Here is a 13,420-nt window from a genome sequence, read left to right as displayed (position 1 = left end):
TACATGGCCATACAGAGAGGCTGGGGTGACTGGGTGCTGCTCTCACCAGTCTGAGGTCTCAGTGAAGGGATGGGTGGTCGCCATGTCTTCTGGAAGTGTCTTCCTTAACATCCATTAACAAGTTACAACAAGCTGGGTGGTGGTGGAGCACACCTTTAATCACAGGAATTGGGAGGCAGAGGCAGATGGTTCTCTGTGAGTTGAAGGCCAGCCTGGTCTACAGAGAGAGTTCTAGGACAGCCAGGGCTGCACAGAGAAACCCTGTCTCAAAAAAAAAAAAAAAAAAAATTTACAACAAAAGATTAATCCTGAAAAATAAAGCTATATCATAAATAATTTTATAATTAAATTTTGCAAGAATAAGCTACAATGTTTAATTTTTTTTCAAATCCTTAGTTGTATATAATACAGAGTTTCTGGATCTGGTGGGACCTCTGGTGTTTGGGGTACTCCTCGCTGAACGAGCTGATAAAATACAGGGTCATTCAAGATTGTGCAGAGTGCTTACCTCGTGGTTATCTTGTTTAAATGTTAATGCTCTTTCCTCAGGTTTGATTTTTGCCAAGCATCGGAAGGAAAACGCCCATCTGAAAATCTTGGTCAGGTGTTATTTGGGGAAAGAATTGAACCTTCGCCATATAAGGTTTGTATTTAGTGTTAAATAAAAATTATTTAGTAATAGTTTGGGGGGTTCTTTTTGTTATGAGAACTGTCTCAAATAACTTGAACCTTACCGGTAAAGAGCTGCGCCCCCCCCCTTCTTTTTAATCTTGTTTTATGTGCGTGTGTGTTTTGTCTGCGTATATGTCTGTGCACCATTTGTGTGCCTGATTCCCAAAGGGATCCCTTGGAACTGGAGTTACAGGTGCTTTGAGCCGCTTTGTTGGTGCTGGCAGGAAAACTGGTCCTTAGCACTGAGCCATCTCTCTAGCCCCTCGTAGTAATTTCTTAAAGCCATGGTTTAGAAAGACCTTTCTTCTCTTCGTAGTGTGTCATTGGCAGGTCTTTCTGACTGAGTGTTTACACCGCTTGTACTGGGACACCCTTGCAGCATACTGTCCCTTTGCTTCTCTGTCTGTCCTTCTGTGTGAACAGTGTCTGTAGAGTTCCTCTGTGTCCACGTGTGACATGCCTGGGCTTCTCGACTGGTATTTTGAGGAGATTTTTTAAATGTAGTTTTTGGTCTTTGTTTAACTTGTCTTTCTCTTTGACTCACTAGAAGTATTTTTGAGGAATGGGGTACAGCTGACTTGGTACAGTGCTTTACCATGGACAGTAGCCTGGGATCTCCCCTCAGCACCACGAAGCCAAGCATGGTAGCACAGCCTGTCACCCCAGCAGGAAGATCAAGTGTCCTCAGAGGCAGACTTGTCTCAAAGACAAAAAGAGTTGCCGGGCAGTGGTGGCGCACGCCTTTACTCCCAGCACATGGGAGGCAGAGGCACACGCATCTCTGTAAGTTCCAGGCCAGCCTGGTTTACAGAACCAGGTTCAAGGACAGCCAAGGCTATACAGAGAAACCCTGTCTTAAAAGCTGAAAGAAAAGAAGGAAAGAGAGAGAGGAGAGAGAAAGAGGTAGGAAAGAAGAGTCAGTCAGTGTCTGTGACGTGAGGGCAGCAGGGATCTCACCCTGCAGGGACAACAGTCTTTGGCGCACCAGTCAGCTGGGAGAGCCAGGAAAAGAGAGTCTGCCTCTAGGCGGACCTCATATCGACATTTCTAAATGTGTGGAAGACAAAGGAGAACAGAAGGACGCCCAGTGCAGAGAGTTGTGCACCTAGCAGAAACTTTAGGCTCGAGGTCTGTGGTGAGCAGGGCAAGGTGGCATATGTTCCTGTGGGATGCTAAGGGCCGTCCAGGTCATCCTAGGCTACATAGCAAGGTCCTGTCCACAAACCAAAAGTTAAATTCTTCAGTCCCAAGTTTAAAGATCATTGAAGACTCAGGCATATGAAAACATGGTGTTGGGAGGTGAGATTTTTCTCACCAGCCATCAATGTATTGTGGTCTACACACACATTTAGTTTTTTGAGTCAGGGTTTCTCTGTGTGGCCCTGGCTGTCCTGGAACTCACTCTTTAGAGCACGCTGGCCTCGGGCCTCTGCCTCCTGAGAACTGGGATTAAAGACATGTGCTATCACCGCTCAGCTAAGCAGTATATTTTCATTTCATTTTGATTTCCTGTATTCTATTTTCAGATGTTTTTATCCTATTTAAATCTGCAGTAAAAGCAAAAGTGATAACCAGTGACAGAGGAGACTCCACATCTGTCATCTGCTGTGCCACTGTTTTCTTGTGACATCTGTTTAGGTCAGGAAAAATAGAGCATAAGACACCATGAGGATCATAAAACCTCATTCACATCTGAACACTCATTCATTCATTTACTGGGTAAAGCGTTTGTGGTTTAACTTAACTTCTGTGTACCCCGGGCACTATTCCAGATAGAGAATATGACAGTGGACAGGACTAAATAAATCTCTGGCCTTTGTGACGAGGAGGAGACTGGAGACAGCTAAAGTGTTTAGTGTGCCAGTTACTTGGAAAGAACTCCTGAAAATAAAACAGTTTAAATAGGCTTACTGAGAGGTGACATTAAAAAATGTAAATTTAAAAAGTCTCACTGAGAAGGTGACATTTAAGTAAAAGACCTTAAAAATAAGTAAGGGACTAAGCCACACAAATGCCTATTTTAGAAGCAGATAGCAAATGCCAGTCCCTGGTGTGAACTTGCCTGGAGTGTTCAAGGTACACAAACAAGTTCAGCTGGAGCAAGTGAGTGATACAGAGCCTAGTGAGCCATGAGGGGAAAAGAGTATTGGGGCTGCATTGTAGGAGGAAGTGTTGTGTTGTACAGGTTCAGTGGTGGAGCGCTTGCTAGCGTGCCTGAACCCTTGGATTCAGTCCTTGGTGCTGTCGGAAGCGTTGGGCCCTTCACATCTGAGCAGACTTAGAGATGTCTGCATCAGCTTGGATCTTCCCAGGCGCTCACTGTAGGGGGCGTGTTGAGAACAGACTCAGAGTGTAAGGAGAGAAGCTGGGGAGAGCCAGTTAGGTTTTATAGCCGTCCAGACAGGACTTGAGACCTTAGGCATGACTAGAAGGGAGGAGATTGTGTAGCTGGAATCTTAGAATCAGCCTGTTTTTTTTGAAAGTGGAGCTCAGAGAGCTTGGAGTGGTGGATCAGTGGTTAAGAGCACTTCTGGAAGGCCAAGGAGGTTCTGTTCCCAGTGCCCACAAAGCAGCTCAGGGATCGGACACCCTCTGCTGGCCGCTATGGGCACTGCAGGCAGGTAGTACTCTACATGCAGGCAAAGCATAGGCAAAAAGTGGAGCCAAGAAGATTGGCTAAGGAAGAGGTAAAGATGTCTATTAATGATAACGGAGAGTGGCCGACCATGCACATGGCACTCCCTCTGCATGGACATGCACCACACAGCACTGAATTTAAGTAAAAATGGGACAGAATGGGGCTTGCGTGTCGTAAAAGGGATTGGTTTTCTTGAAAGCTAATAACATGCTTAAATTCTTGATTAAATTCTTATCAAAACTTAAGTACTGGGGGGCTGTAAAGATAGCTCAGCAATTAAAAACACTGGCTGTGCTTCCAGAAGACCCTGGTTTGATTCCCAGTACCCACATGGCAGCTCACAACCATCAGTCACTCCAGTCCCAGAGGACTCAACGCTCATCCTCTTTGACCACTGCGTGCGTGTAGTACACAGACATACACCTAAAAATAAAGAGTGCCATTAAATCCACAACAACTATGAGATTTAAAATATAGAATTTCTCACTAAACATAAGGAGAGAAACATTCTTTTTATAGCTCAGCTGTCTTGGATCACATCCTGACTGGCATTTCTTAGTTTGTGTCATTTATGCCTTGGTTTTTCTAATCTCTAAAATGTGAGTAAGGAGGTCAACCTTATTCACTGTTGGGTGGAACACGCGAGCCTTGATAAATATGATACGAGTATGTGTAGAACATAGGGAGCGTTAGGGGAATGCGAGCTATTGGCAGATAGTCAGATGTCATCCGGACTGAGGAGCGACAGCTGACAGAGTGCTGATAAACATCAGGACCTGAATTTAGGACCTAGCACCCACTTAAAAACTGGTACATTAGTGCATGCGCCTGTAATCTTCGCCGGGAGCTGCACGTCAGTGAGCTGCACTTCACCGGTAGACCCTGTGTCAGGACTGGAGTGGAGAGTGGTGTAAGGATGGCTGACATTGGCCTGTGACAGGCCTCCATGTGCCGCCCCACACATGTGCACACACGTGCGTGCGTGCACACCTCCTTTGGTCTTTTCTTTTTCCTGTACAGTTGAACACAGAAGTTGGGTCAGCGGACTCCAGTTGCCAGCCGTTAGGCTGAGGCATAACTGGCAGGAGGGAGAGTGCACACCTCTGTTCATTTGTGTTACGGCTGTGCCTCTGACTCTGCCGTGTACTAGCACTGTCAGTGGTGTGAGAATTGAACTGTCGGCTGGCAGATGGCAGCAGTGGGCTGCTCTAGTGGACGGCACTGCCGTAGCTTGCTAGCACATACCACATGCACAAGTACACGCTAGCCAGGTATGGTAGTCCATACCTACCGAGAGCCCAGCGTTTGGGAGGCTTGGGTAGCTAGAAGGAGCTTGAACACGCAGTCAGACTGTCGCATAGTAAGACCTTGTTTCCAAAACAAACAAAATGGCAAGTCAGGTGGGCTATTTAGAAATGAAGCATAATTAGAAATAATTTTTTCCTTACAGATTATTATGGTTTATTTATGTAGTTGATGTGTCACAGTCTTCTGGAAGTATGGAAGTGTTTATATAGAGCGTTCTGTCTGGGTCTAGTTCTGGGGGTCGAGCCTCACGCTGCTGCCCCTCTCCTGCCCCGCCCTCCAGTCATCAGTGTTCTGTCAACGTCGTTGGTTTACGTATATGAAGTAAATTCTGGGCTCAAAATTGGAGGAACCTCTAGTTTTTAAATTTGATTTAGAAAAAAATTACTGATCTTTATTTTACCTTTTTTATAAATAGAGTCCTGAAAAATGAGCTGTCTAAACTTGAGTAAAGGTCATATCTGCTTTGATTTTAGATATTCAAATATAACATTGTGGTCACTGCCTAGTCTCCTCTCAAACACTTGATTGGACGCTAGCACAGAAACTGTCAACTCCAGAAGTTCAGAACGTGCTTTAGGGAAACGGCTTTACCTCCCTTCTTCTAGATCTTACTTACATGGAGACAATGAGTAAATTAAAGTCAGAGAGGAAGAAGAACCTGTGATGAGAAAAGTACAGACTTAACTATGAGAATCAGATCAAAGTTTCAGTGTTACTGAGTGAGCTGTGGTGGATGTTAGATGTTTATCACCAACATTGATGACTTAAGAAATTATCTGTTATCTTAGGAAGAACCTGTGTCTTTTTGGATAATTTTTGTTAATACTTTCTTTTTATGCAGTTCACATTTAATAAGGTCGAAAACTGTAAGCTCGTTTGCACGAAAACGTACAATACGGAGAAGCCTGAAGACAAACAGAAGCTGGATTTCCTGAAAAAGAGCATGCTGCTGAACTATCAGCACCACTGGTGAGACGGGGACGGTGGTCGGGGCTCCAAAGGTGAAGTAGGGGCTCCTGTTTCAGTGTCTGTAGACGGTAAAGTGGAGGTTACAGAAAATATAGCAAATTAACTTACTTGTGTCCATGCAGTGTTCCCCATGCTTAGATCACGGTTGTGTAGGTGCTGTGCTGCCTTTACTCAGCAGGGCCTGCTGCACTGCTTCCTGTGGTCGTGTGTGGCTGAGACGGAGCACGTCTGTGCTGTGGGGAAAAGAGGAGGAGCATTAGCAAACCCATTCAGCATTTGCCAGTAGCACCTTCTTAGAGATTACAGCTTCTTCATGCTTTTTAACCAAGCAGCATTTACAAGTTTACCAGTTTGTGTTGAAATCAAAAGCATTTTGTTTTGTTCTTAAGTAGTACACACTTACTGTCCAGTATTCAAATGTAAAAGACGTTGACGGCTCTCCAGATCCACCCTTTTCAAGATCATTTTGCTTACACACGCCTGTGTTCCATGTAGATTCATGGTGTATAGAAGTTTCTCCTTTAGAGAAACTAAGTTGCTACTGGTTACTAGCATTCTCTTTTCTTCACTCCTTGAACTTGGTGTTGGTGTCTCAAGCTGGAAAGTGTATAGACTCCCAGGAAAATGAGGGACTTGAACCCCAGTTCAGACTTGGGGTACAATGGCTAGAGCCTCTCACCACTCGTCTGCTCAATTCCTGTGTGCCAAGCTTAGAGAGTGAAGGATTCCTAGGCAGGGCGGTCCTGGAGCCTGCATCCATTCATGTATGAACTTGTTCTGATAGCACTGGGCCTTGCACCTTGTTGAAATAAGTGTCCTTAGATACGCAGGCCCTGGGAGAAGAAGGAAGGACGTAGTGCTGGCAGGCGCAGGCCTGGAGCACCACCCGCAGGCCTGGAGCACCACCCGCTGGCTCTGAGAGGCCCTGAAACCAAGAGCTTTACTACCTGAGCTGCTGTGCAGATGCATCGTGAGACCAGTGTGAGCTGGGAGCCATTTCTCCTTGGTTGTTTTCTTTCCTACAAATTATTCTTCATACTTAAAAGAATATTTCAAGTTGTGTTTCTCTTAGCCCTTTTCACCTCCATCTGTTCTAGCAGTGGCTCATTTGTTGACTGAAGCACAGACCTCGGCCTGTGGTCATTTTAGGTCTCTCGTACCATTCTGTTCTAAGAGTACTAAAGGCTAGGGTGGCTGTGTGGTTTGGTGGCAGAATGTGGTGGGTAGGCCTTTACTTGGTTCTATCCCGGTACTATAGGTAGAGATAACAGGAGATTTTATTCCTCAGCAGCATCCATACAGGAAGGTACCGATAAGTCTTTGGCTAATCTTTGCGATCACTCTAGGTCCTATCTTAATGCCAGGATATGTTATAAGAAGAAAGGCTATTTAAAGTAGTTTACAAAGTTACAAGGCATTCACTAGTAAAATTTACTAAGCAGTTTATAAAGGCCATTGCCAGCAAATGACTGCTTATAAAAGTCAACTGGAAAAGTACTGTTAAAAATAGTTTCTGCTGTTAAACTTGGAAAGTTTGATATCAAGTCCAAGTCCGCACCATGAACAAGAATTTGGAGACTGTAATTCTAGGCCTTAGTCCTTAAACCCTAGGTCACTGGTTTTGGAAACATTGTTTCTCTGTGGTGGGATTACTGAAACCGAGTTGAGTATGTTTCTGTTTCAGAAGGTTTAGACTAGTAGCTTGACTTCAAGCATAATTGACAGAGATAAAAGGTGTCCCTCAGAATTGGAAAGTCATTCACTGTACCAGTTGCTTTAGGGAGCCAGAGGCTGTTTTCTAAATTAAGCAGTGTGTGCCTGCAGAAGACCCGCAGGTGGTACAGAAAACTACTGAGTAGTGGTCAGCGCCACCACCGCTGCCAGCTGTTCCTCTCCGCCCTCTGGGCAGCTGCTTGTCGTGTGCGCCTTTGGATTTCTGCATTTGTACTTCATTCGTTCATGCAGCTGTGTGAATCCCATGATGTGAATGAATGTGATTTTTTTCTACAGAGCATTGTATCCATATACATAATTTCATCATCCTCATTATAGAGAAGGGTTAATGGGATATAGTTTTCTTAATTGAGTTGAGTACCTTCCCATTTTTATTTGGGTCATTTAAAGGTGGGTTTGAGATCTTTGGGGCTGACTTTATCCATAGCCGGAGCAGCTCCATCATTCTAGAGCCTGTTTTTGATCCCCACGCTGGTACCTGAACTCCTTCAGCTGTGCCGTCTGCTCTGTTTCTTGCCTTCTAGGGCAGGAACTGGAGGGGGGTGGGGCACATCGTTACTGAAGACCAAGTATAGGGTCTTACTCATGCTGAACATGCTGTGCTGCTGAGCTGTACCTCAGCCCTGTATGGTGTTTTAAAAATACAGTCTTTCTCCTCAGCCAGTGGCCTTAGTTCTCCCAGGGTTTAATGACACAGACCTGCATATGCAGCTTATGTATGGAAAGAGATTTGAAGCTAACTCAGCACACTTCATCTCAGAGTCTACCAGTTGAGCAAAGGAGAGCGGAGGGCAGAGGTCCTCATTGGTAGAAACACACAGTAGCACTTCATGGCCAAGTTTCATTCCCTTTGGCTACAGTTTTGGTTCTTGCAGTCTAATCAAAAGCTTGTGTAACTGAATTATTGGGAAAGGAAGCACATCTTTATATAAAGTTCTATTGGTGGCAGTGTTTCCCACAGAGGCCCTGGAATGTAGAGGGGGAGCCTTCTCGACACTAAATGAGTTCCTTCTGGTCGACAGGACCAGTCGCCCCACTGTTACCCTGGGATTCTTCTTCTGCACTCGGTTGCACTGTGGCGAATTGGGGATAGTTGAGTTATTTTATGTTAGCGATTAAGTGCTGCTTCCTGACTTAGGAAAGCATTTTAAATTATATTCTTAAATTTTCTTACATCTATTTCAAAGGGCTTCTCTTCCTGTGTAGTACATTCTAATACTTTAGCTGTTAACATCAAGGCATTAAATAAATTACAAATAAGCGAAATGTTTGTTTTTAAAACTTAGTTGCCTCCTCGCTGTAAGTAATTCACTCCTTACTGCCACCAGCACTCTGCTTGTATGTGGCGGTTTTTTCTTGTCACCTGTATGTACTCACTGGGTATATTTCATTTCTGTCTAAAGCAACTGACTATTTAGTTTCCCATAAAACTCTGAATTATTTATATAGCATTGTTTTATGTTTCTAATATTTTATAATATTACAGTCTTTTGGGTATAATAATAAACAGTTTAATAGTATAGGTGATTCTAAAATTTGGTACACAGAATGCTATTAAGTAGCACTTAAATATGACAAGACATGTTTTATTAGGTCATAACATACACCTTGGGTGAATATAGAATCATAATTTTACTTCTTAGTGCACGCATTAATTACAAAATAAAACATGCCCTGGAGTGTAGTCTTATGACTGTAATACAGCTAGTATATTTTGACTAATTTTTTTTTGTATCCTGCAGTGTGTTCTGAGCATAGAGGACCACACGCCTGGGCTATAATGCAGCTTCACAATGCTACAGAGCTTCACTATTCTTTTAATGATTTTTCACTATAAAGTTTGAAAGATTTTCTTCTCTTGCTTTATAGCAGTGTTTCTTTTACAAATCACTTGGATTTATAAGTTTTAACAGAAAATACTGTAATTTCCACTTATTTTCTGCGCCCTTTAGTTAAATTTCATCCTGGAGTTGTATTCTTTGTCTTTCTATCAAGTTGCTATAATAAACACCATTTATGTCTGCCTAATAAGCTCCTAAGGAGCCAGATAGAGTGCTCTGCGCCATGTTCAAGCCTCAGGTGCTCTGCGGAAGGGGAAGGTTATGCTCGGGCACCTAGACGATGTCGTTAAGTTCACAGCTGCAGCACACTGGCTTATAGGACGCCTTTCCTGTCTGCGTTGCAGCTTCAAAGCCTCTGTAAAATCTACGCTTACATAGTGTATCATGGGTTTCATCAAAGCATTTTTTTAATTTGGAATCTTAAGACATTTAAAAGCCGGGATGGTGAGCCGGGCAATGGTGGGGCACGCCTTTAATCCCAGCACTCGGGAGGCAGAGGCAGGCGATCTCTGTGAGTTTGAGACCAGCCTGGTCTACAGAGCTAGTTCCAGGACAGGCTCCAAAGCCACAGAGAAACCCTGTCTCGAAAAACGGGAGAAAAAAAAAAAAAGCCAGGATGGTAGTGCAGAGGTGGAGGCAGATCCCTGAGTTCAAGGCCAGCCTAGTCTACAGAGTGAGTTCCACGACAGCCAGGGCTACACCAAGGAACTGTGTAGATAAAAACCAAACCAACCAAAATAAAGACATTTAGAAATGTTTACATTTTATAAAACGATGACGTTGATCTAAGCAGTACTGAGCTGTGTTTACAAGGCTCTCTCCTAACTTGACTTTTACCTCCGTGCGCAGGATTGTGGACAATATGCCTGTAACGTGGTGTTACGATGTCGAAGATGGTCAGAGGTTCTGTAATCCTGGATTTCCTATCGGCTGTTATATTACAGATAAAGGCCACGCAAAAGATGCCTGTGTTATTAGTGTAAGTCTGTGGTAAACTTTGCACTGCTTTTTAGAAGGAGAATTTGATTTTTAAACAGTATTGCTACAGGCATAGAATGAATACAGTCAGATGTTCTCGAGTACATTATTGCATCTTAAATTTAAGGTAGATTAAAACTGCAAATTTATCTCTAGAATTAAAGTAATGCAGATTCAGTTCAATATTTACAGTCTCTTATAATAAGTTCTGTGTTAAGGTTTAAGTCTTTATTCTAACTCAGTTAAAAATTGCATTCTGTGGCTGGAGGGATGGTAATGCTTTTGCAGAGGACCTGAGTTTGAGCCCTCACACCCATGTCAGGTGCTCACAACAGCCTAGCACTCTAGTTCTGGGAGACCTCTTCTAGCCTGCAAGAGCACTCACTGGCTCTCAAGACACACATGACACGTGAATACTCAGATCTGCCTGCCTCTGCCTCCTGAGTGCTGGGATTAAAGGCCTGCACCACTATGCTCCCACTAAAAATAAATCTTTAAAAGAATTTTTAATTTAAAAAAGAAGTTAGATTGAGGGCCAATGAGGTGGCTCAATAGGTAAAGGTGCGTGGTGACCTGAGTTCAGTTTCGGGGTCCACGTGGACGAAGGAGATGACCGACTCCGGAACTCCCCACACGCCCACTCGTAGACAATAGTTATAGTCGGAAACTTCTGTAAAAGCAAAGGTAGTTATTAAGGAAAAGTAGGAAAAAAGACTGCCAGCAATAGGAGGGGCTCTGAGGAGGAACATGCGGCGCATGAGTCATGCATCAAATCATGTAGATTCTGGAGTGTCAGAAGGCTTCTCCATAAGTTCAGAAGTTACATTGCAGAAGCTTGAGAATATACTTTTTGTAAGACCTGTTTGTCTTTGAAGCCCTACTTCTATGATGAAAATGGAGTACTAAGAACAGAGATATTGATACGAAATTGTTATTAAGATCAGTATGTAATAGTTGCTGTATTGGTTTGTTACTGCTAATATTGGATATATAAGGTTTTTGTGTACTCAGACAACCTAATGGATATGATCTGATAAGTTAGCCTGAATCTCACTCTATTGATTAATCCTTGTGAAGTTGAGCAGAGGCACTTGAGTGATCAGGGTTATAGAGTCTGGAGAAGGGGTGCTATTAAAATGTGGGTGATTCTGCATGTTCATGTTATTTCTTCTTAACATTGTATTGTAAGTGAAAAGCTAGAAAATATTAGTTACCTAGTTTAAGCAGATATTTATTAGTTTTATGTAAAATTAAGACCTTAGAAAGCATCATTTACCTTCTACACTTCATTTTGGCTTATAAGGACTTCAAACTTAAAACCTTAGCATTGTACTAGGGCAAGTTTAAATTGTATCTGAACGTATTTGTTAATGTAGTCATCTGTGAAGTACCGTGCTTGATTCTCCCATAGGCAGTGTTCTCCCTTTAACTTTAAGTTCTGTTTCACAGTCAGAATTCCATGAGAGAGATACTTTCTACATCTTCAATCATGTTGACATCAAAATACATTATCATGTTGTTGAAACGGGGTCCATGGGAGCAAGATTAGTAGCTGCTAAACTTGAACCAAAAAGGTAAATATACAACTAGGTTTAAAAAAAAACAAAACAAAACATTGCAACATGTGTGGTGGCTCGCACTTATAATCCTAGCACTTTGGGAGGCTAAGGGAGGTGAGTCCAGAGTGAGATACATACCTCAACAACTTCCCTAAACCAATAACAGATATCAGTGAAACTTAGATCTAAGTAAGTATTTTGAGACCAAGCACTTATTTCTTAATTATTATTCTGACATTTGCGGATTAATTACAGTGAGCACTCCCTTCAGTATTCTGTTTCTGAGATGTTTGTAGCCTGTACAGAGAAACAGTAATTATTATTTTTCTGTAATGGGGAACTGGTCGAATTGAGATGCCTTTCTTGTGCATTTTGTTTTGTTTTTCCTCCAGGAATCTTCACACCTTTTTGGTTTGTTGTAGTAGGCACTGAGTGGTTGGCACAGTGTCCCTTTGTAGTGGAAAGAGCATCTCTTGGGTGACAGCTTTCCTGCTCTCTGGCCCACGTGATGGTTGGAACCATCTTTTTAAAGTCTCCACGGCAGCTTTTGCAAGGGAGTTTTTTAAGGTTGTTCGGGTGGCAGCTTAAAAGTACCTGGTTTGATCCCGGCATGGTGGTGCACAGCTTTAATCCCAGTACCTGTGAGGCAGAGGCAGGCAGATCTCTGAGTTTGAGGCCAGCCTGGTCTACAGACTGAGTTCCATGACAGCCAGGGCTGCACAGAGAAACCTTGTCTCAAGAAAAAGAAAAGTACTTGTTTTGGCTGTGGATTGTATTTTTCCATGACTTTTCTTGCACTGAACCAGCATGCTTTGACATATTAGTGTAAAGCAGTGTGTGGCACACTGAAATGGCTGCTTGTTTACACTCCCCTGAGATTGTGTGACCTGGTGCAGTGACTTGTGCTCGCGGTCCCAGCACAGGGGTGAAGCAGGGGGGTCGTTTAGTCCAGACATCAAAACCAGCATGGGCAGCGCGGCCAGGCCCATCTTCAAAGGGGAGTAGGGCTTCAGTGTTCTTTTACGTGGAGTTGTTCAGAATTTTGCTTCTGATTGAACATGTAACCAGGCCCATTATTTCCATGCTGTGAAGTGTGACGTGAGGACCAGTGAGGTGGCTAGGTTCTAAAAGTGTTTTCCAAGGATGACCTGAGTTCAAGCCCTTGATTCCACAGTGGAAGGAGGGGCCTGACTACAAAAGTGTCCCACAACTTCAAAACACACACACACACAGAGTCAAATTTGAGACAAGTTTTCTAGTGTGGCATGAATGATGTCATCTTTAATGGTCAACCGCACTATGAAATACAGAGAAAACTTATGACCTGTCTTTTACCTCATTTTCTAAAATGAACTTTATCGTTATCTTGCCAAAATGTTTCTTCCCACAGCTTCAAACACACCCACATAGATAAACCAGACTGCTCCGGACCCCCCATGGACATCAGTAACAAGGCTTCTGGGGAGATCAGAATTGCCTACACTTACTCCATTAGTTTTGAGGTGAGTTGGCTTTCAGTCTTTATGTGCCACTTAACCTAATTAAAAATACTAATGGTCAGATAGATAAGCTTTTAATGAGCTGCGCTTTAGAATAGCCTGTCAGTGCACCAAACAACATAACTATTCCTAAAACTAAACTTAGTTTAAAAGAAACGATAGAGGAAATCAAAGAAGCGTGCTTTGTGTGTGTTACAGCCAAGGGATGCGTGTAAGATGTGC

At 43.1% G+C, this 13,420-nt stretch overlaps 1 protein-coding gene across 1 annotated transcript in view; it reads left to right on the top strand.

The window, feature by feature from the left end:
* Tm9sf2 (transmembrane 9 superfamily member 2) overlaps positions 1 to 13,420 on the top strand; it is a 47,733-nt gene that overhangs the window by 14,974 nt on the left and 19,339 nt on the right. The window contains exons 3-7 of the mRNA XM_050150380.1: positions 550 to 643; positions 5,460 to 5,587; positions 10,012 to 10,141; positions 11,590 to 11,714; positions 13,090 to 13,201. Of these exons, the coding sequence (XP_050006337.1) occupies positions 550 to 643; positions 5,460 to 5,587; positions 10,012 to 10,141; positions 11,590 to 11,714; positions 13,090 to 13,201 (589 nt within the window). The remainder of the gene's footprint in view (positions 1 to 549; positions 644 to 5,459; positions 5,588 to 10,011; positions 10,142 to 11,589; positions 11,715 to 13,089; positions 13,202 to 13,420) is intronic.

Source organism: Alexandromys fortis, unplaced genomic scaffold (assembly GCF_014885135.2).
Source record: "Alexandromys fortis isolate MF-2015 unplaced genomic scaffold, M_Fortis_MF-2015_v1.1 scaffold_66, whole genome shotgun sequence".
Classification (NCBI taxonomy): Eukaryota; Metazoa; Chordata; class Mammalia; order Rodentia; family Cricetidae; genus Alexandromys; species Alexandromys fortis.
Note: the sequence above shows the minus strand (reverse complement) of the source record. Positions and strands in the feature narration are given on the sequence as shown.